The sequence below is a fragment of the Anopheles coluzzii genome, chromosome 2, assembly GCF_943734685.1.
Source record: "Anopheles coluzzii chromosome 2, AcolN3, whole genome shotgun sequence".
Classification (NCBI taxonomy): Eukaryota; Metazoa; Arthropoda; class Insecta; order Diptera; family Culicidae; genus Anopheles; species Anopheles coluzzii.
In genome coordinates this window covers 13224864-13247969 of record NC_064670.1, presented here as the reverse complement: position 1 = coordinate 13247969, position 23106 = coordinate 13224864, and the positions used below count along the sequence as shown (strand labels likewise).

General features: G+C 47.3%; 2 protein-coding genes across 2 annotated transcripts in view; one reads left to right on the top strand and one right to left on the bottom strand.

The window, feature by feature from the left end:
• Positions 1-11025, top strand: part of LOC120949792 (connectin-like) — an 86906-nt gene extending 75881 nt beyond the window's left edge. The window contains exons 4-6 of the mRNA XM_040367305.2: positions 412-1309; positions 1429-1645; positions 5751-11025. Of these exons, the coding sequence (XP_040223239.2) occupies positions 455-1309; positions 1429-1645; positions 5751-6286 (1608 nt within the window). The 5' untranslated portion in view covers positions 412-454 and the 3' untranslated portion in view covers positions 6287-11025. The remainder of the gene's footprint in view (positions 1-411; positions 1310-1428; positions 1646-5750) is intronic.
• Positions 11026-15070: 4045 nt separating this feature from the next.
• Positions 15071-17178, bottom strand: LOC120951786 (angiopoietin-related protein 1-like). The gene is made up of 3 exons (XM_040370708.2): positions 16549-17178; positions 15835-16458; positions 15071-15731 (listed from the first exon to the last, which is right to left on the bottom strand). The coding sequence occupies exons 1-3, from the start codon at positions 17007-17009 to the stop codon at positions 15458-15460; spliced, it is 1359 nt and encodes a 452-aa protein (XP_040226642.2). The 5' UTR covers positions 17010-17178; the 3' UTR covers positions 15071-15457.
• Between the last annotated feature and the right edge of the window lie 5928 nt (positions 17179-23106).

Genomic DNA, 23106 nt, shown 5'->3' with positions numbered 1-23106 from the left:
AATTTTAACAAGCTACACTCCACAAACTACTCCAAAACATTGCACAAAACGCAGCTCGATGGTAGAACTGCGATAAACACGTTCATTAAATGTGCTCCTTTACCACTGCCAAATCCCAACCACTCATCAACCTTACCGAGAGCGTTACTTCACAATGCCATCAACGCATCGTGTGTTTGCAATTCGCTCAATACACACTACAACATCGCTTGTTTGTTCATCATTTCAATAAATTTCGGAGTGGCAATTTCGTTCCCCCCAAGCAACGACTCGCTATACCGAGCTCCGTATGGGATGGTAATTAATTTTAATTAGCCTTATCATGTGGCGATCGCTGCGCCCCGGAGGGCTAAAAGTTTGACATATGGCACACGCGTTAACCTTTCGATTTGTGGTGATTTCGTTTTCTAGACATAAACTTTTTCTGGCGCAACGAGCCAGCATCACCGGCACGATGGTATCGGCGACATATCAACACCTGACGCTGGCACTGCTGGTGCTGTGCATCGTTACCAGCCCGATCGAGAGCCGGTACCGGGAGAAGGATGCCAAAAAGGGCAAAGCACAGCCCATCCTACCGCAGATGATCGTACCGTCGCCGCTGATGAATCTCTGCTCGGGCGATCGGGAGATGAAGCTCGTCTGCCACTGCTCACCCGACGATCCGCACGTGAAGGCGCAGAAGGCAAACTGTTGGATCTTCAGCAAGGATCTGCCCCGCAAGGACGCCAACTGGCTGGCCTTCCAGACGCAGTCGACGCTGGAGCAGCTCAAGATCACGGTACAGAAGATAGGCAACCTGGCGTACATACCGTCGGACGTGCTGCACACGCTCAAGTACCTGAAGCAGCTCACAATCGAGTACGGCGTGATACCGGACCTGCTGAACTACGCGTTCGGCAATCTGACCGAGCTGCGCAATGTCACACTGCACAAGAACCAGATCCGCATCGTGCATCCGTTCGCGTTCGCTAACCACCCGTTCCTGGAGGAGATCAATCTGGAGCGCAACGAGATTCTCGAGCTGGACAAGGAGGCGCTCGTACATCTGCCGGCGCTCCGCAAGCTCAACCTTGACTTTAACAACCTCTCGATGCTGCACGACGACGTGTTCGCCTATCTGACCAGCCTGGACGAGCTGAAGCTCGAATCGAACCAGATCTCGGTGCTGACGCGCGAAATCTTCAAGGGTCTCGGCAACCTGCGACTGCTGAAGCTGACCGCCAACAGTCTAACCTTCATCGGGGACACCATCTTCGCGGAGCTGTGGAGCCTGCAGGAGCTGGATCTGGATCACAACCAGATCGAGGTAAGTGAAGAGTGGTACGGGTGGGTCGTTTGTACCGAATACAGGAGTATATTTCAAAATCTTTTCACTTTAATTGGGCTTATTTCTTACCTTTATTCCGTCTCTCTGCGCCTGCACAGAAACTATCCGCCCGTGCATTCGACGGCTTGAACAATCTGCGGAAGCTCAACCTGGAGAACAACCGGCTGAAGCGGCTCGAGCGTGGCATCTTTACCGGCGTACCGGCCGTCCTTAATCTCAACCTCAACGCCAATCAGCTGGAAACGATTACGTACAACAACTTCCTGCCACTAATGGACAACCTAGTCAACAGTACGGCCATTCTTCATCTCAAAGGTACGCTCGAAGCGGGTAAAGTTTTATATCTCAGACAATCGCTATCATTCGTGCCAGCTCGAGCGCACGAGGGCGAAAACCACACAAGCATGGCAGAGTCAGACGGGCCAGCCTGCAGCACAATACGTCCCCGGGCTTTGGAGCACACGTGCACAAATCTCAACCCAATTAGTGCCACAAAGGCGGTCGAGCCCAAGATGGGGCCCGAGCGTATGTCGCTCCGTGCCTTGTTTGGGTTTTGTTAGTGTGACCTTAAAAAAAGGGATCCTATCTTTTTTGTTTTACGACCACTTTGGGGTCACATCTGCCCGTTTCTGGCATGTCCCAGCTAGGATAGCTTTCGTACCGTTCTTCCGTGCTGAGCGCTGGAAGAAGGGAAATAAAATAAAGTAGATAGAGTACCTTTAAACGGTTGCCCCGCATGCCAGAATCCTGTGTCACCGGGCCTTCGGGAAAGGGTTGTACCGATGCATCCCAGGAGAAAGCTTAATGAAACTGATTTGCGTCATATTATTCTATGTTTTATTGTGTGCTGCCCAAGGGGATGAGAATGCTTTTGAGGAAGTTGGAGAATGAAAACAAAACGTTGACCTTGATATCATGTTTTACATCTATCATCTAAAATTATGCCAACATAAAACAGTTGTTAGTTAACCTGTTGTCTAGCCAAAATACTTTAGGAGCGAAAAAAAAATCGAGTAGAAAATAAAAAGGATGTACGTCAGTAACGCCTTCTTCTATGCAATCTTTTCCCCAAAAGCGCAGTGCCTTGAAGGTATTATTGTATTGAAAAAGTATTCCTTCAATCAAGTGCTTTACGACAAGAATATTTCAATATAGCCTACTCATACAAATAGGCGTATCCAACTTCGATTGCTGCTTGAGCTGATTCCAGCCCAACATGAAAGCTTCAATTCACCTGAACTGTTTCATTACATACCTGCTGTATGAGAATTCAAATAAGCCCTGCTCAAGTTTAATTATAAATCGAAAAACCCTCGGGCAATTACATGAGCCCATCCATGTGGCACTTGAGCTTTGCTCTTACGGAGTCCCACTTAATAAGTCCCGCCGACCCTATCTCTCTTTCTCCCATACACTCATTCTCCTTCTCTTCATCACAGTTTATTAATGCCGTCCCAAGTGTGCGCATTATTGCTCGCCCATAGCTCTTTCATAATCCCTTTGATCGGGTGTTCCGGAGATATTTAATAATATTCAACCTGCCCAATTTGAAACCGTCGATTGCATATGCTAATAGCAATGGGCTGTGAAGAAGTAATGAGAAAACTAATGAGAAACAATTGCAACAAAAAAACACAACCTGTATTTTATAACTCTTCCATCAGTATCGCTCGGACTGGCCACTTCCAAGCCGATCCTTGCCGGTGGTGTCGTTACGAGTGGCGCAAGATCAAAGTATTTCTGTTTTTGCTTTTGTTCACCTGTCAACGCGTTCAATTCCCATTTGGTTCCCTGTCCGGTAGGTCGGCAACCTGTCGACTGCTTTTTGGAACGTTGGAAATTCTTCAAAAGAAATGAACTTTCCAATATAGACAAACACACGCGCGCACCATATCGGTAGGCTGGAACCGGTTTGCTCTTAAGCTTGCTCTTTTTTCGGTCACGACATGCGTCCCATGCGTGGGCACAGTTTAATGCATAATTTTGAATTTAATTTAAATTTACCCATCATCAGTGCCATTTGCAATGGTAAGCGGTAAGTGGTTGACATCAGCAGCGTACGTTAAAGAATAATCAAGGCGAATGGGGAGAAACAGATGGGACGAAGATGGGTGGACCACCGAAAGAACACATTGCGATTGTTTTTTAATTAACAAAAATAACATTTTGTGCTGGAATGATGGTTTTTTTATTTTTTTTTTTTTTTTTGCCAAACACTAAAAAACAGGTAACGAACCGCTCATCATCTGGTATATGTTTATGCATGAATTTGCTTCTTGTTTTTGGTGGTTCAGTAGGTGCGTTAATTTCCCCGAGAGCTACCGTGTGCTGTTAAATTTGCCTCAAAATGTCTCCCTTTTTCTCCGTACACATGAACCAGACCCATTGTGTCATTGCGGTGAGATGGGTTTTTGGGGTTCGTGTTTTGGGCATTTTGGAAAAGTTTCAACCTCAACCCCGAAACAAAATCACCCGAAAGTGAGCGAGTAAACAAACAAAAACAAAAAAAATCACTCTAACCATCAATCACAATTACCAACTTCGGCGAGTTGATGGTGGAAAACTGTCACTCGTGTACAGGAAAATTGTTGGTTCCTGGAAGTGAAATTAAAAAAAAAAAACAAGTGATTTTGTTGGTTCTTTTAGCCGCCCGGTAAGTGACCACCGACGGGCGCATCGTGGTCGCACATTAGCAAACGGAGCACCGCTCGCTGTACCGTGTGTCGCCGGTCTGGTTCGTTGCCGCCCTCTGGGTAGCTTACCACCATCAATCATCGTTTTCATTAAACCATTGGAGTGTGGGAGATTTGCAAGCATTTCCCTGTGCCACTTTTCACCACTGCCTACCTGTACCCGGCTGGTCAGAACACAGTTTTGGAGTTCATTTAAATTTTCATTAGCCGTAAAAGCTAACTAAACTTTAGCAACTTCTCCCGCCATCCGGGGTGAATCATCAACCCAGCGTCAAATGGTACGTCACCCACACCCGGAGTAATTTAGCTTGTGCGCCCACCTTGGCTTTCTGACGAATGTCAGAAGTCCTCCGAAGGATATTGCCCCACGAGAGATGACGACGAGACCGGCGACAGCCGAAAACGCACAAATATCCTTTCGATAGGAAAATGAGTAAAACTTGATCGTTTCACGGTGAGCCGGTGACTTTGCTCACCACTGGCAGGTTCTGGAAACTCACTCGCCCGTTCTCAATTGACTTCCGAAAATCAACCATACCTTCGATTATGAAATAGTGACGCTACAGTGGTTGATTACTTTCCCCCAGCATTTCAGCTTAAACTTTGTCCGTATAATGCTGAGGCTGGTGTCCATTCCCTCCCGCTTTCCATTGAACTTTGCGAGCCCACTGTCGTGTCGGTCCCGCTTTGGCAATATTGATTTAATAAACGTACGCCAAGCACGGTGCACGCCTGACAGCTGAAATCAATCACCGCTCAATTGCCAACCGACCAACCCATCACCTGCCGTTGATACGCGGAAAAACTTACTCCTGCGATAGCGCGAAACGCGCCAACGGTTCAAACAGTTGCCGATGCTTCCGCAAAACGCCAACGTCTTTGACACGAGCTTAACCCAAACTTTGCCAACGGTGCGAACCTTTTTGCTGGCACAAAAACTTCTTCATCGATAATGCTGCAAAATAAAACAAAATCGTATAGTACATCGACCCAAAACAAAAACGCTGGCATCAAATCAAGGCGGGCCTTGTTGATGGATTTTTCCGGCCGCCAACGGTTCGCCGCACTTCGTGTACTGGTTGCAATAAATTCTTCCAAATTTCAACCTCAACCTCATGATGGACGGCTGTGCTTAGCCTGTTTGAGGGTTCATCGGAACATCGTTTTTACATTACACTGGCCCGCGCTGTGGCCATCTTATTGGCCACGTCCTGGCGTTCGCTTTAAACGATTGACTTTTGCACCTTTGCCTCGCCTTCACGGGGCAGCTAGCAAGTTCGCTAAAAAGAAAAGCGCAACCATCCATCGGAGGGCAAACTTCGAATGCTGTTTGTGGCCTGGCAACGTGCCAAAAAGTTAACAGACAGTATTGCCTCAACCCTCGCCCCACGTTTGCTGTGCATTTGGTAGGTCAGAGTTTATGATCGAATTTCGTTGTAGCGTGCGAAAACTGTCAAGAATGCAATCGGGTGGCGCAGTAACGTGACGGCACCCTGCGCGCTATGGTGTTGGTTGTTGCCCGCTAGTGTCGATGCTGGCACCTCGAACAATTTAAGATGCCACAGCATACGCGTACGGAGCATAAGATTGTGCTTTAAATTTTCCACATTACTCACAGCAGGTTCTAGCCGGTCTGGCCGTTCATGCATCTTCTCTTTGTTACACAGCACGCTCCTCCCGTCGCCTCTCTTACACTCTGTTTTCTTCACTCTCGTTTTCTCCGGCAGATAATCGGCTCCTGTGCGACTGCCGGCTGCTGTGGCTGTTCGATCTGCGCAACAACACCAAAAACGAGGACCTTCGGCAGGCGCTCCAGCAGGTGGAATGTTTGTACGACATCAAGGGCATCTACGGCCCGCCGGCGCTGGCACACGGTCAGCCGAAAGAGTACGGCCGCAGCCAGCCGCACGATACCGTCGTGTTCGACGAGGAGTACTACGACGACACCGGCCACCGAAAGCCGGGCGTAGTTCTGCAGCAGAAAAAGTACGGCCCGAGCCGTACCGGCCCGGACAGTGCCGGCCCGGACAAGGGCCAGCTGCAGCCCGTCACGCTGATGAAGCTGCGGAAGGACACGATTCTGCCCTGCCCGAAAGAGCTGGACGAACCGACGGAGCTGCCGCTGTCGCGTGAATCCATCGGACTGGACCTGGGCTGGCGTTCGTCGGTGACGGCCATGAGCGATAGTGCAACCTGCCTCCGGTCGATGCGGCTGCTGCTCGGTATGTGTTCCCTGCTCGCGCTCACCCGGCGAAGATGTTAGTTTTTGGACGCTGCCGACACTTATCACGATTAACGGCGACAGGATTACTTATGGCGGCAGGTTTAGGAAAGGGGAGTAAGGATGGGGAACCCGATGTGTTTGTGTGTATACCCTCTCGTAGCATGTTTTGTTTTATCTACCAGAAGATCTCAACCTTCACTGCTCTCGCATTGATGCTGTACTGTTTCGTTTGTGAAAGGCAGAGGGGAGAAAGAAAGAAAAACAAAACAAAAGTGGGAAATGCTATTTGCCCCGCACAGTGTAAATAATGGCGTTAGATCAGAGTGGCAAATCGCTGATTTGCCCGTAGCTAAATAATGGTAATTTAGATCGAAAACGAATTTATACGAATGCCAACGATGCTCTGCTGCTCGTACGGTGTCTCATAGGACAGCCGATAGAAAGGACAGTACAGGGAGCACACTCTAGAGCATTGCAACTGTAACTCTTACAGCCAACTACTGCCCGTTGGCATACGGCAGACGGATAAATGAAGTGCATCACACCTAGGGCGGTGTGGTCCATAGCGGCCTTGTACATACAACCTTTTCCTTCTACCCCTTTTCATCTGTTCAGACACTCTACCGTAACGTTTTTGGTACCTAAATGTGTGTCTCTGGCCCTCGCCCAGGTACGCAGAGATCGATCACTTAGTAACATACTGCACACACACACTTTAAATTCCACGCAGGTATCGGACTGGTTACGGAATGTACGTGTACATAGCAGCACTGAAAGAATAATATTACGTCTTACAACGCGTTCCGAGCGACCAGCACAGCAGCTTTTTCCTTCCCGGCACAGCATCGGTACAGCTTCGCTGAGTGTTTTTGCTCGATTAAGTAGCTCTAGCTTTGGTTGTCGTTTTATATTACTTGCTAGGAGCTAGTTATTTCAACATTCTTTTCATAAAATATCTTTAAGCCCCTGCAAATGGTCGTAGAAGCTTCTGTCAAAACTGCGATTAAATGCCTTTTGCTTTAAGAATTGCATACTTTTAGGCGTTTTGATTCAAACTGTACAGCCCGTTCACTGCTACATTTGGTATTAGCAGTTTAGCAGCATTACAGCAAAGGCATTATTTATTTTTCTCCAACATTTTACCATCATTCGGGGTGTTTTTTTTACGGTACAATTGTTGTTCATTTTAATTTAAATTAAGTCAACATTGGCACTAAAACTGGAAACTACCTACCCTACCTGTGCTTGTCAAATGCACACCATTAATTACACGATCCCCAATATTCAGCCCTATTTTTGAGTGCTCTTTTGCAAATGAGTTAATAAAGCACCGTTTTTGTAAAGCTACTTCTGAACAACCCCGGAACAGCAAGTGGCAGAAGCCTGATTGTGCGTTCCCTGAAACCCATTCGAAGCTCACAAAATGAGCCTGTTTGACACCTCATCAGGCAACGGTCGTCAGTTTCACGAGCGCACGTTAACGAGCCCATTACCCCAGTAAGTAACACCCCGCCGCCAGTTCCAATCTGGCTGGCTGGCAGTGCCATAAATGGACGTTTGCACCGTGTGCAGTTAGCGCAACGGAAGACGGAGCTGAATTTTTAAAGCAGCCTAAAACTCATACCATCAGCGTCATAATTTACATACCCTGACGTCGCCGGAGGTTGAAACATTAGACCATTTGTTGCGAGTCCCGTCGCTCCATGGCTGTCAAAAAACAGTACAGCCAAGAGTGATGGTTCGCTTACACTTCCCAAAGTCAGAAAACCACCACGCGACACTTGCTGGAAGGTGTGCGAAAATAGATGCTTACTGCCTGCTGGTACGCATCGCATAAAATGTGTCTGGAAATGGAAAAAGCTTCAAAGGAAGCTAAAACCAGACTCACATGATGCATCTAAACAGCCGCGCAAGACTAACAAACAAACCCGCCCAATGCCAGAACTGAGCTGTCTGAGTGTATGTATGTATTTGTGTTTGTTTGCAAACACAAGAGAAAACAATTGAAAAACAACAACCACGAAAAACCGACTACAACGCACGCTCCCGCACGAAAATGAACCGAAGGACGGAGGATAAAAAATGAAATGTTAATAAAATAACGAAGTACGTAAGCATACATTTACTGCCACCGTAAAAAGTGTAAAACGGGCGTACATAAACCATGGCACCCCTGGAAGGGGTATTTGCGATGGACCGGGTGGTGGCCCCGGCTATCGATGCCCAGCGTACGCCGGCGAGGGACCGAAAAGGGCTGTCGAAAGTTTATTTTTATTTCGTTTATTTTACAGTTTATTTTTTCTTTATTATACTAGCCGAACAAGCAACCGAACACATGCAACGCATTCTGTCGCCACACACCCGGGTTCGCGCTACGGGCGTGCAATGGGATGTTTTTCCCCCGAACACGTCTCGAAAGTCTGCTTCGTGACGCCTTTAAGGGAGAGAAGAGCAAGACAGAGCAAGAAAAACAACTTTGGTACAATTACGTTACTTCTATGTCTTTTTTCCTTGTTTTTCTCGCCCAAGCTGCCCTTTCTTTAGGCGCACCGTGGCGCAAACTTCTCGCAAGTCTGGGGACGCAGACAGGCAGAAGGGTGTCACGGAGCAGCCAAATTAATATTTAATGTACGCGCAGCCGATGCTCTACATCCGCGGAAGGTGAAGCTGTGAAAATAAAACCGAAACGAAGTTGCGGAATGTTAAAAACCAACCAAAATTGAACAAGCTCTTGGGGCGGCTAGAACGATCCACCAGACACGCACACACACACACACACACACACACACACACACACACACACACACACACACACACACACACACACACACACACAAATACACACACACGTACAGATGGCCGATCCATCGGGTGGCGGCAGCATAAACCCCGCGGGAAATGGGAAGTTGATTTTCTTTCGGCCCGGCTTCCTGGAGCGGAATTGGCAGCGTAGCCACCAGGCCGGGAAATGAGCACTAAAAACCCCGAATTGAACATCATGTCTAAGGCGTTTCGGCGGTGGGGTCGCACAAAACGTTCGACACTTAGGGGTGGGTGGCTGCTCGTAGTGGGTGATTGAGATTCTCCTGCAGGCACGAAACAGCAGCAAAAAAAAACAGAACCCACGATGCCAACAACAACGATGCGACTAACACACTTTTCTTGTTGGGTGTGAAACCATCTTCGAGAAGCGCACCGGAGAACATCATTGCAACATAAAACTAGCGGTACTAGCGCACCCAATTAGTAGTCGAATGTAATCTGCGTAATTGAGTGTAATCATGTTACGAAGCTTGCAATGGGGTAGCAAGCCGGAAGAGCTGAGGCAAAGTCGATGCAATCTACAGCTCGGGCAAACGCTTTTTTTTTTTGTTGCTTCCCCTTTATGCTGTTCGTTTCCTATGTTTAATGCTTTCGGATTTAGGGGAAAAGGTGTAAGAGAAAGAGAGGGGATGGAGAGAGTAGGTTAGTGCAAAGTTTTCGTTCCCTAACCGACTTACCGAGTGCCAGGGGAGGGATTAGAGCAGGATACTTGGAAAGTTCCCGTAACGAAGATTTACGAGCCGGGCCACTGCCGGGACATGCGGGCGCACGGGTAAAATTATGCACCCAAAAGCCTACAATAGCGCCAGTCTGAGGAAACGTACGGCCGTGTAGATGAATGTGGTTGTGCAGGGGCATGGGACTACGCGAAGTATGTGGTAGCACGCGGATAACGTGATTAGAAACGCCGCGTTGGTAGCTGTTACAAAAGGAGAAAGTCACGGAAAACTTACTGTACAACAGCAAGGATGTAAACTTAAGAGAAAAACACATACAACATACTTTTTTTTTTTGGTACAAAAAAAAATCATTGCAGGAAGGGGGAAGCTGTCAAAACTTCTGCTACAGCAAGTCGTATACAAACCATTGAAGTACTTTACATAGTTAAGATGAACGAGACAAACGGTGACATCAATGATTCGAATAGTAAATAGCATAGTCAATGCAAAAGAAACACACCTTACACAACTAAACACGTACAAGCCAGATTTTTCATCTGTAAATACTGTATAAATGTGACTCTAGATGTGCGACCCTAGCTACTCACTCACTACTCACTCCAGAGACACCCAGGCAGAAAGCAAAAACAGCCAAAACTGAGGGAAATTTAAAGGCAATAAGTCACAAATGGAAACAGTAAAACAGCAGAGCAAGGTGACTCCAAGCGAATGGGCCGCCACGTTCTAGCACACTGGAACAATTTATCTGCTCAGCAGGGGCAGAATAACACGCGGAAAATAAAACCAAAACAAACAGAGAGTAATATATGAACACTAATACAAACAGAAGCAAACCTATGAAAAACGCCCCTCACACTCACCCAACAAATCGTGAACGTATTGTGTTTGTTGCGTAGCAAGGATGAAGAAATAGTTTGATAGGCGTTTGTTTTTATGTCACTTGTGTTTGCCTTAAACGTCCATTTACGAATCGATTTTTATTCTAATCCGCAAAATCAGCGCAAACGCACATACTACGGTGCGTACACGATGGCACCCGTGGTAGGCCAGGGCAGATGTGAACAGGGTTCAACGTGACAGAGTTGAGCAAAGGAACGATAATGAAATGAACCCAGCAGCAGCCAAGCAAAGCGGACAGGATGAAGTGAAAAATGCATCCTTGTAACATTTTTTATGCTTCAGTGATGTCCCTAACTCGACTAGGATTAATAAACGTATGGAAAGTAAAAATAAAGAAAAACAACAACAAATCATAATTGATCTTGAAAACAGTAATGGTGGATATTTACTTGCGTTCCACGAACAAACTCAAATTGTGAAAGAAATAACCAATGCCCTAGTATTTACTGCGACTATTGTGAATATGATTGCATTAATGCGATTAAAACAAGGCGCGAATTTGTTGAAAGTATCACGTAAGTATTCGGCATTGCAGAACGCCTAAATGCATGCAAATCGCACGGCAATTTCACTTTACACTACATCTAGATGGAGTACCTTTTACGTAAAAGGATTTCGGTCCTAATGACGCTTCCCCACTGTACATCGTAACTCGATTGCTTCGCCTAATTGTTACCAACATCAAAAGACAATTACTCGATTTCTCATCGGCCATCGATCGAATCGACCCCTCCTCGAAGCAAAATCATGTTCGTCCCACTGAAAAACGTGCACCAGGCAAGTGTCGTTCGCGTAACTTTGGGCCCCCATCAGCCAGCCCCACCACCGAAATGGGGTGAGTAGAAAGAAAGATTAAAATTTATAATCCTCCCCAGGCCGGTAATTTACTCCCAGCCGTGATTCAATCCAACCCAGCCGGGGAGCTGGCCCGGCCCAGTTTGACCTTGTTTTCGGGGCGGTGGCAACCGGGCACAATGCGGCTTGATCGATGGTCCAGCACGACGCAGCACGTGGGGCCAACGTCGGGCAGCGACGGGACATGCTGGAGTTGAAAACTTTGCCGCAAACTTTTGCATCTCGTCCGCTTCATCGTCTTAAGCAGCATGTTAAGCAAATTAACCTCAAGCGATTGCCTGCAGCCTCGCAACCAGGGCGCCATTGTTGCAAGGGACGTGTTGCGGACGACGGACGGCTGCAGGAAGGTGATGAGTTGGGTTACATTACATTATCCTTCGGCCGAGACGATAAATATTGCTTGGAGGAAGGGAAAGATTTAAACCGCTTGTGCTGTTGCGGCCTTTTATCCGGTACGTGGCGTTAGCTCGTGACGCAGGGCTGGGTGGGTGGGACAATTTATAGCATCTTACTTGATGGGCGTGCGGGACAGGGGTGCGTAATGGTGTAGGTTGGTGGCTGGTTGCGAAGCAAAAATGATTGAATATGAATAATGAAGCTGGCGTGGATTGAATGGTTTTACAGAGGTGTAACAGCTTACGACAGGAAAATGCACATAATATTCAATCAGCCAGTGGCTCGCCACTTTTAAACGATCTTTACTAGCTAAGATCTACAGAGGTTTTTGCTGAAGGATTGATTTTTGTTCTGATTCACTAAACAGGTTCTCTTTTCATCATCGTGTTAGCTTTTAGCTTCAGACGTATTTCGTACAAAGTATCATTACATGATTTTTTTTCCAAATCAAAGACTGTATTTACATTTATGAACAAACTTAAAACTAACTTGACGATGATCAAAGGCATATTCGTCATTAAAAAAGATGAACTACGTTGCATCTCAACCATTGCGCAAAAACCATGCACTGGGCTAAGTACACACCATGTCACCTTACTGTTCGCAGCAAACTATCAAGAAAGAGCTCTATCATTTCAACAACGAACGCTTCCACACTATGCAATTATAGACGACATGAGTCAAAAGATCCGCCACCAGCTCCTGAAAGCAGCGTTGCAAAGCGTGTTCGTTCGGATACCCAATAGCGATTAAAGAAAAACAACATGCCTTGCTGCACTTTTTAATGATTGTGATATACTGCAAATGCACGGAAGCGCACATTTAATGGGCAAAAATAAGATTAAAATTAAATGCGCATGTACGACGTGAAGCTGGAACCGAGGAAAAATGGAATGCAAATAAATAACAAAAACACACAAAAAACGCATCAAACAAACCGAAAACTATTCACTCAAACACGAACTTTCAGGCGACGGTAAAATCAAAACCAAAAATATGTGGTACAAGTGACCAGGGGCAGGACGGGAAAGGAAGGAAAGTGTACAACATTTAAATAAATGTGTTCTAGCCCGCCGGGCAATGAAAGGCCCCGGTAGCACCGGTTACGTTCTTCGGTGTGCCTGAATGTTTGTTCGCTAGTGTGCTGGATTAACATAATTTGCTAAATGGAAAAAGTTTAAAAGCCAATTTAATTTTCACCCATATAATGTGTGTATGTGTGCCTCGGTGAGTCTGTCTGTGTTGGTGTTGAAGGAGTGACCGAAAGGAGTGACGCACGATACGTGCTCTTGTCGTTCTGCATTCGATCCCCCTTCGCCGGCAGCGGGACCGTTCCTCCAAAAATGTTGTTGAAACTTTTGCCACACCGAGCAAGACACAAAACAAAACCAAATGAGTCTAAAAAAAGCCCACCCTCTCCACCCCATCCAGAGCAGGATGGAGGTAGTTTGGTGCATATAGAATGACTCCAAAAAAAAAACCAAAACCCCCTCTACGTTGTGTTGCAAACCTGTGCAAACGAGCGAACTCCCCGCGGGACCATCGGTGACGAAGCAGCTGATGATGCGAACGATAATGATGATTATGTTGAGCGAAGCTAGCGCTGTGATAAGAAGTGCATCACGACCAACACACACACAGACACACGCGAACGCGCGCAGAGACAAAAATGTGCCACTGCAAGGATCAAGCGCTACCGGCAGTGGAATGAAGGAATGCAGCACCAGTGTTAAGAGCACACGAGGACACAGCTATGTACCTGCAGGCACCTCCGAAAACGCCACTGCCCGTACACTGACGTCAGTGCAGTGTGCATATTCGCGTTGTGCATGGTCTCGCTTTTTTTTTCACTCCACATTTCATGCTACTCACGCTCTTGCCGTTCCTGCCGCACACCGCGAAACCATTGAAAAGCAACGCAAAACTGCACCCACTGACCCGACCTGATATTGGGGGGGATATTGTATAGTGAAAAGGAAAATTCGTACCACAGAGCCCACGAACATCAAAGTAAAATGCTCCCGAAAGCTGTGCATATCCTTCGAAAGCACCGGGCAACGGGCAGTTCCCCTCCACCGCTCTCCTCGGTGAAAAGTCACAGAAGCGGTGGGTTGTTTCATTAGGTGGCACTATTTCTTTGCTTCCCCATTTTATGCTGGTGCGAGAATCGTTTGCCTAATTTTGGGAGTGGCATTTCATTAAAATCTGAGCTCGGGCCAAATGCTGCCAGTGACGTTGCAAGGAAAATAGAGCATGGAATTACTTGCTGGGGTTCCTTAACAGCAGCGTGCAGCTTTTGAATTATTGCCGAGCTTTATATCTATCTTCTAGTTCTGGGGAATTCCGTCTCTTTCTCTGAAACTTTTTCCTTTGCGGTTTGCTTTGAATGCTTTTAATGTTTTAATGAGTTATTTTGCAACTGTAAAAAAAAGCACAACGATACTAGTTATAGCTTCAACCAAAAGCTATATAGACAAGTTTAAAATGACTTTCCTATTTTCAGAAGGATGCAAATCTACATAAACAAAAGAGATATTAAAGCAGAACAAAATAGGAAAAATAAACATAACAAATAATGTTGTTACAACAAACACATAACTCGAAAATTATCACTCACATCACAAAGCGTCTCAATCATTAAATGACAGTTGCCAATAAATTGATACAACGCTACAAACCACCGCGCGACAGCACCACCCGCCAAGCCCATTATGGATTAATGGTCATTAATGCAGAAATGCATTTTATTTTAATTTCGTTTACGCTTCATTCCTTCCCACAGGCAACACATCTTCTTCAGGGGGCAAAACAACCGAAAACAACGACAACCACCACAAACAACCAACGACTACACGTGCTGCCCCGGGGCATCGGGCTCAAGCATAAATCATTGCCCTCCAGCAGGTCCAGCAGGTTTGGGCGCAGTAATAAATAAAAATAATTTGAATTATTCACTGGAAGCGCACGGTTTCTCCCTTCCCGATGGGTCCAGTTCGTTTCGCAGTTCGGTTTCTGGACCTATCGCAATGGCCCCTTAATGCGACCAGTCGATGCGGCCACAGCATTGACGAATTGTGCCGGAGATTCCCATCAGAGAGATGGGCTTTAGCAAGTATGGGGGAGAAGATTATTTATTATGACAGAAAATAAATTACACAAATTAATATATGTATTGCGTTACAATTCACTAAATGCAATCACTTGGAGTTGGTATGGGAGGAAATAAAAACATCATATTAAAGGGATAAGCTTAAGTTTCCTACTGGATCTAGGCTCTATTGCAAGGGAGTATGTCATTAAGACATGACGCAATAAAAAACAATCTTGAAATACAATTTAAAAATGCTGAAGCAGACGCTTATTTTGCTATTTATACCGTTGATACATGGATATCACTTATGCTATCCAAAAGTGTCATCGACTTACATGCATAGATAACATAGTCAAACAATATAATTTTATTATTGCCTCTCTATCCAAGGCGCACAAGTACAATCTAAATAAATATCTGTTCCATGTTCCGACACGACCACCACCGCTCACCAGCGCTCTGTCGCTAGAGTTCGGCCTCAAAGCCCGCCGCATAGAACTTCTCCTCATCCTCTTCATCATCTTCCTCCTCCTCATCCTCCTCCTCATAGCCCTCCTCATCTATCCTGTGGTAGCCATGGTGCGCATGATGGTGGTAGTGCTGCTTGTGGTGATGCTCCTTTTTGTTGCGCATCATAATGCGGGACCGCTTCAGACTGTAGTTGAGCCCGCGGAACTCCTTCCAGAAAATGCCTGACAGATCGTGCGAGTACTCCTTCCGATAGGCTCCGTTCAAATTTCTGTAAACATGCAATCATTGAAAGACACCAACACCGGTGTGTTAATCATGTACCATGTCAGTTGTGACAGCCGCCCACCCCACACCAGTAGCATAACACTCACGTATCACCGCACGCCTTGTACCACCAGCCACCGTGGTTCGCCTGCGCACAGTTCTCCGGCGACTTGTCGTTGTCCCGATCGTACGTCGAGAACTTCATGCCCTCGGCGTCCTGCAGCGAGTTGCCCGCATTGCCAATGTACCCGTGCAGCTTGGCCAGCCGGTAGTCGTCCTTCTCGCCGTCGATGCGGAAGTACTTGTACTTGGCGTACGCGAACTTCCCGTCAAAGTCCTCCAGCAGTATCAGCAGCTCGTGCTCGCGGCCCGCCATCATCGCGTAGATGTTGTCCAGCCCGAGCCAGTACTCGCCGTGCCCGAAGTACCCGAACCCGCGCTTGTAGTGGTTCCACGGCCGGAAGAACGTCTCCGACCCGTCGAACCGGTTCTGTATCACCGTCCACGCGTTCTGCCCAAAGTCCAGGCTGCACAGCACGTACATGCTGTTGGTCACGTTCGTGTACACCCGGTACACGCCCGTCTTGATGATGCGCCGATCCTGGCACGAGCTGTACACGATCTCGTCCAGCTCCTGCAGCGGCGGTGCCTCCGTGGACGATTTGACCGGCCCAAGCGCTTCGATGAGATTTTCCCTCGTCAGCAGCTGTACCGCACCTGCCTTGGCGCGGCTGCAATAAATGAAAGGGTGGAAAGCAAATACACATGAGCCGAAAAGTGGGGCACGCCGCAAACGGTGACAAACACGCTTCATCCATTACCTTAGCAGCATCGAAACCGCATGCGTCTGTTCCTCGAGGTACGCGATCTGGCTCTCGCTGTTCGACACGAACCCACCGAGCGCGGTCAGGCTCAGGTCGATGTTTTTCAGCAGGTTCTTGATGTTGCGCAGATCGACCTGCACCTTTAGCAGCTTGTCGAACGAGCTGACCACCAGCAGGACCTTCTCGCGCAGCTTCTTCATCTTCTGCGCGATCACGTTGCAGTTGCACTGGTCGCTCTCGTCCTGCAGCCACCGACCGTTCGACTCGAACGGATCGCCAAACCCGTACACCATGTTGTGGTGATGATGGCTACCGTGCTTCTTCTTGTGATGTGTATGGTGGTGATGCTGGTGGTGCCCGTGGCTGCTCGATTTGATCGGCTCCCCGTCCACGGTCAGTACGGCGACCGCCAGCAGCAGCAGGAAGGCTCCGAGCAGGAGCAGCTGTAGTTGCCTCATTTTCGGTTCAGTCCTAAAACGCGACTGGCGGATGCGCTGAACAGTCGCTAAACCCTAACCCAAGCGTTTGACTTTTCTCCCGGTCAGTGCTGTGTCATTAGCCGTTCAATAGGAGCTGCACAGCAAGAACCGTTAGCTGAAACCGCGCACAGACAGCCAAAGCTTTCTCAGAGAGCATCCCGAAACGGCGTTGAAAGCATCCCGAACTGGTTTGCGAACTCACTTGCTTTGGTTGGGGGCACACTTGACCCAAATAGCGCTCTGGTGCGTTTTGGCACTATCTCGACTAGTTAGCTCTCGTGCCAATACTTTCTCGATTGCTTTGTGCCGGAAACTGTTGGCAATTCGGCAGTGTGAATTAATTTCTAGATGCTACGATCCTTTTCTATCCCGCCGCAATCACCACCTGAGCAAGCAAGGTGTCGCTATGGGACCCGTTCCACCACTCTGGCGGTCTCACGCACGCAAGATCAAGGGGCTGCGATAAAAATAAACAAACGCTCCGCTCATACCCCCACCGGATGGTCGTAAAAGAAAGAGAAAGTAAGCGTATGCAGATGATTAAATAGTGTCAACCGCGGGCCGAAGCCTCTGGCCCAGCATCAACAACAATCTGCTGCGCTAATCTGGGATGTCCATCTACATATCACGGCGATGAAACTGGTTTTGGCGCATCCGAAATCAGTCTAACGTCAACAAGCAGCAAAAAGGTGACCAAAACAAAACGAAAAGAAAAGAAAAAGACAGCAAATAGCCCAACAACCGCTTGCTAATTCTCCTAGATTTGCCGTTGCGGATGTGAAGCTTTCGGGCACCAGAACACAACAAAAACCAGTTCTCCCTACGGTGACACCCAGCTGGTGGACAATTTATTATGTTTCCATCCCGGTGGAGAAACACAGCCGAACCGGGACCTGCTGATCTGCTGAGCGGTGGAACAATTTAATCACTCCGAAATGTAGATTGTTGTCGGTAGTTTACATCAATATGCAAATTGAGGCATAAGGCGCGGTCAGAAGATAGCAAAAACACACGCACACACACGGAGAAGAACGCGAATGACACACAAAACATTCAGCACAACAGTCGATTTGACGTCAGAGTACGGGATTTATAGCACGAGCGTTTGGCTTTTATTATAAATGGCTTTGATATTGAGAAATAGCGAAACTCCCGCAAGCCGTGGACAGCAGCACTAGCAACAGCAGCTTGCAAGAAAATAGAGCGTTTGCTTTTGCTTCCTTTGAGACGTCGGTTCCAGTGCACAGTGCTGCCGCTACATACCCCGAACCAGCCAGTCAGTTCGTTCTATACAAAAACCCGGTGCCATTATATTTACTTACTGCTAACGCTTGACAGATGTAACAGCACGAAAGTAAAGTAGCGTATCTTCGCTACAAAACCAACGTCCTCGCGGTGCCATCATGCTGATGAAATGCTAGACACAGATCCAGGGGCTGATATCAGCAGAAACCCGTTCCCCTAGCCGCAAAGCCGATGTTGCGATACGGAAGAACAGTGCACAAACGATGAAAGTACCACCGGCGGTATGTTTTCTTTCGCCAAATGCATTTAACGAATCAGTGCTAGTTTCTTACCGGTTCGATGAGTACCCTTTGATCAGATGTCATGGTACCTGTCGCCGGGCGATTGCCGTCCTTGCCTGTAGCCTGCCGGGAAATGGGAGCGCTCCCGGTGAAAGAAAACCTCCACGGTACAGCATATTTTTCGTGGCACCGCTCGCTACTCCACCGGAGGGAAGCGGAGGGTACATTCGGAAAAATTGATATGTCGTCTAATTTCCGGCCCTAGAGAAGACGCTACCTGTTGCCGATTCTGCTGCCCGCTTGATCAATTCCACTTTCGGTAATGGACAGTGGGCGCTGGGTGGTACCGTGCCCTTTTTGCGACAGAACACAGGTACAGGAATTTGGCGGAAAGGGCAGCAAAGGTTCCTTTCATCTATTCGATTGGCTGGATGATGTAAAGCAACCTTTTCCTTGTACTGGTTTTTGTAAATAACTTTGGTTTTACCGACAGTTCATAGAAAATGTTCGTTTACTGCTCCAGTCTTCTAGGCCCGAGGTTGAAATGTAACGTATGTAACGCACAGCGCAAATGTGATCCAATGATAACAAAAACGTTCTCAGAAGGAAGCTACAACGAAGGAAATGGTCCCGTTTCAAGAATTTAAATGTTTGTTACAGAACATCCTAAGGCAATTGTTACGAGCTCTAGTTCAACCAAACACTCTAAGGTCACCTTTCGATGCTCATACAGTCATAGTTCACACAACACCCCACCGCTTGTTGCATCGTTTCCTCCTCAAATATGCACTTTATCCCAGCATCCGGAGATGGAGCGCAACGGAAACGAATGACCACCGCCCAACGGAGGCAACTAATTAAACCCGAATATGCCCAAAAATTGGTACCGGCATGTGAAATATGTTCCCGCTTGAGCATCTTCCTACACGCCGTCATTAGGCAACCTCTAGCAGTGGGCAAGAGATGCGATAGGACCACTCACCGTCCGACACGGACAAGTACGGACCGTAGTTGTAGTCAGCCAACGAAAACTATTCGGCTCCAGCGCTGCAGTGTACCAAGGCAGCAGGTCAAAAGTGTCCATTCCCTTGCATGACGTAATTGAATCGCTTGCATCAAGGATTGCGCTTGCAGGAGCGAAACAGCGAACGTGAGTGAAACGGGCTCTCAAGGATGTGTTCAGAAATGGAGAGCCACCACCCGCACACAAGCGCACATGGAAGTTTTGGGAAGGGTGGAATAATTTATCGTGTCATAATAACTGTCGAAAACTGGACACTACCTTCGCTTTTTCCCGAAAAAGTCGCTCCCATTGGATGGTACCGAGTAGATGGTATGCTTCTCTGGATGGGCTCCAAGTATTTGAGCCACAGCAGCACTAGTAGCCATGTAACGAATTTGCATGTTCAGCATTCACCGGAAGTTGTTGCGCTGAATGTGGCCCATCCAGCAAGACGAAAATTAGGGGAGTAGGAGCAACGGGGTGACGGGTGCTAGGCAAGCTGGAAATGGTTGCTGCACCGTACAGTGTTGTAGAGTTTGACCAGTGTCTGGCCACTTGGTTCTTGGATGCCAAATGCATCGCCAAGGAAGTGCAATTTCATGCTCTCATGTCGATGTAACTCGCATTCATTTATGCCTTGAAAGCACAGGCACGTGAGATACGTAAAGTTTGTACGATCGAAGAGTTATTTCCGTTACAATATCTTATTTTAAGAATTTTAAAACAAGTTCCTTTCTCGTTTGCTTGTATAGTTACCTTAACATCCCTAGCAAAATCCTCTGCTTTGGCAAAGAATTAAACACGTTGAAACTTCAGAGACTTTGCAGAACGTGCACAATTCATAATACCTTCATATCGCACTAAAATATTCGTCCAATAATCCTGTTGGAAAGAGCACGCAATGCCAATGCCGTTCACTTTAAAACTGCCCACCGGATTGTTCAATCTAGCGTTAACATTCGATCCCATCAGTCAGTTCCATCGATAAAGCTTCGAATCGGCATATTTTTAACTCATAAGCTGTTACGAAACACTGCACACCTGCACACGAAGCTGCATTCCGCTACATTGTATCAAACGTGGTGCTTGGGAACCGGTACGATCACCTGCACCTTTCTTTTTAACTCGTAGGCACCTATCGGTCCCGTAATCGGTTGAGCTAGTGAGGGAGAGCTTTTGTTGCAGCAAAGTTTTCCCAATCGCATTACAAGCGCTAGGATGCAAAGTTCTTCGCAAGACCTGCGCGGGAAGATATGCTTCGTTCTCACTTTTTGTGTACCTCGGTCAATGTGCAAGTGCGGGCTGCACGTGAAAGAGAGAAGCGGAGAACATTTGTGAAAAGGAAATATCGATTCGAATCTCTGTTCTCGGAACACTCTCGTTTGCCCTATTAAACCGTAACCGTAGCTGCTCCGCGCGCGTTATGCACCGGGCGCCTTGGAAAATGATTACATAAAAGGATGTAAGTCACTAGTGCTAGAACTTTTTTTTGTTGGCGTACTAGCACTGACCAACCGTCCGCGGTCGGTTGTTTCTTTTTCCTTTTCCCCATTCTCGCGAACAAAGAACATCGTTGGAATTTAATCCATTCGGGGCACACGGGGTTCATCGCCGATGGCCGGCCTCAGATGCGGGAGCTGCAACGGTTTTCTGCAACAAGAAGCGTTTTCGAATGCCATTGCTCAGCTGGAACTTTGCTGCAAGAAAGCGCTCACCGTGAGTAAGATATCAATTTTTTACTACCACCTTTCGCTCCTCGCGCACCCCGTAGCCGCGGGACGGGACCGTTGCGCATTCCCGGGGGAAAGTTTTCCGACGACCTGCCATTGTCTGGCCGGTCTGCCACCACCTTATCTCGATGCTGGCGTCGTGGTCGATGACAAAAATGAAATCAACGTCCGGAGGTCCTCCGGGCTGCCGTCCTGCTCACTGTTCCCTGGAGCGCAACGCAAACGGTTCGGCTCGGACGGGGTCGTCCATCTTGGGAAATAATTTCTCCGTCCCGCACCGTATCCACCCAGCACGCAGCGTCTATGCAAAACAGCGCAGCGATTGCGCTTGCAGTGAAGCGATAAAGACGATGATACTGTTATTAGGGAAGCCTTCCTTCCACCTCCTAACGTGAAGAATGTAATGGGATAAAATAATGTCCAACGACGTAATCGTGCTAGTCGTTGTCAGCGCCATTTCGAACCATTTCCAGTAGCGACCGGGACCAGGGGCGAACAGTACATGCGAGCCACAAGTTTGCAGTAAATAATAGAGGGTGGATGTGTGTTTCTTTCTCTTTCATTTGGTTTGGTTTCGTTTGCTTTGGTTTGTTATTTGTTTGCTTGCGGGTTTTCCACCACATGCAACACGTTGTGCGGATGGCTCGCTGCGGTGTGAAAGGCACAGTCGAAGCATCGATAAAAGCGAACATAAAACGGAAAACTATCACCACGTTTGGGAGTTCCAGCGGGGTAGAAAATAAATGGTTTTATAGATTTAATTTCTAAAAGTTTGTGCTATTGTGTGGTTCACGGTGGTTTACAGCTTTGGTGGGTGAATTTTCTATCGTTCGACACAACTTTTGTGCTTTCTTTGTATTTCGGCAGATGATGTCGTGCCTGTTAACTGTCCGTATCAAATGTCAATGGATGCAAGTTTCAAAGTTGAATACTTATGATTGTAAGTTCAGAAAGATAATTTTAAATGAATTTTCTACTTCAAATGGTTCCTTTCCATCTGCACGTCATCATCAATCCAACTACCAGCAAATGATACAATATCACGTCAACAGCATCCTCCAAACATTGACTGGGTTAAACCACCGACTGAAACACAAATATCCTTGATCGGACCAATGTTTTCCTAGGAAGAAGTAATTTACCCGAAACAATAACAACCTCACCACACTTGCCTCATCGAACGCATCGTTCGCATTGCACAACATTATTTCGTTCAACATCTCTCCAAACACGATTCCGGCAGCATCTTTCTTCCAATTGCTTCTCACCAATTGCTCGGCGTTGCGTCTCACTCGGCAAGAAGGCAGTCATCGTACGATCCGGAGACACAAAAACCCGAGAGGCGAATGAGAGAGGATTAGTACGGACAGCACGGTACGGGGCCAGTGGTGACCAGCAGCACCAGATGCACCGGATGAGATTATCAGGCTCAACACTTCGCAAACCGTGCAACAGGCGCCGAATGGCATTCGGGAGGGATGAGCCCTTCGGCTGAAGTGTAATTGAATATTTGATGCATTAACGCTCAGCGCCCGGTTTGGCCAGCATATGGGGGAGGTTGTTTATTGATCGACACTGTTTAGTTTTGACAGCTCGTTTGGTTTTAACGTTTGAACCGATTGAATGATAACACTTGGGGCGAGAGTGGGAGAGAAAGGGCGAGAGAACGTACAGACGGGGTTTGATCGATCGACGTGTAGCATAGATGCACGGTAGTGAAATCAATACGAAATATATTGCAGGCTGGACTGAACAAGTTTGTAACTCAAATGTCTGTAAATTTGTACATGGTATAATCTGTACTTGGTATCTCAAGT

Coding starts and splice junctions, on each gene's coding strand:
- LOC120951786 (XM_040370708.2), bottom strand. CDS start 17,009: ATGAGGCAACTACAGCTGCTCCTGCTCGGAGCCTTCCTGCTGCTGCTG. Junction 16,459..16,548: donor GCGGTTTCGATGCTGCTAAG/GTAATGGATGAA, acceptor CATTTATTGCAG/CCGCGCCAAGGCAGGTGCGG. Junction 15,732..15,834: donor TACAAGGCGTGCGGTGATAC/GTGAGTGTTATG, acceptor GCATGTTTACAG/AAATTTGAACGGAGCCTATC.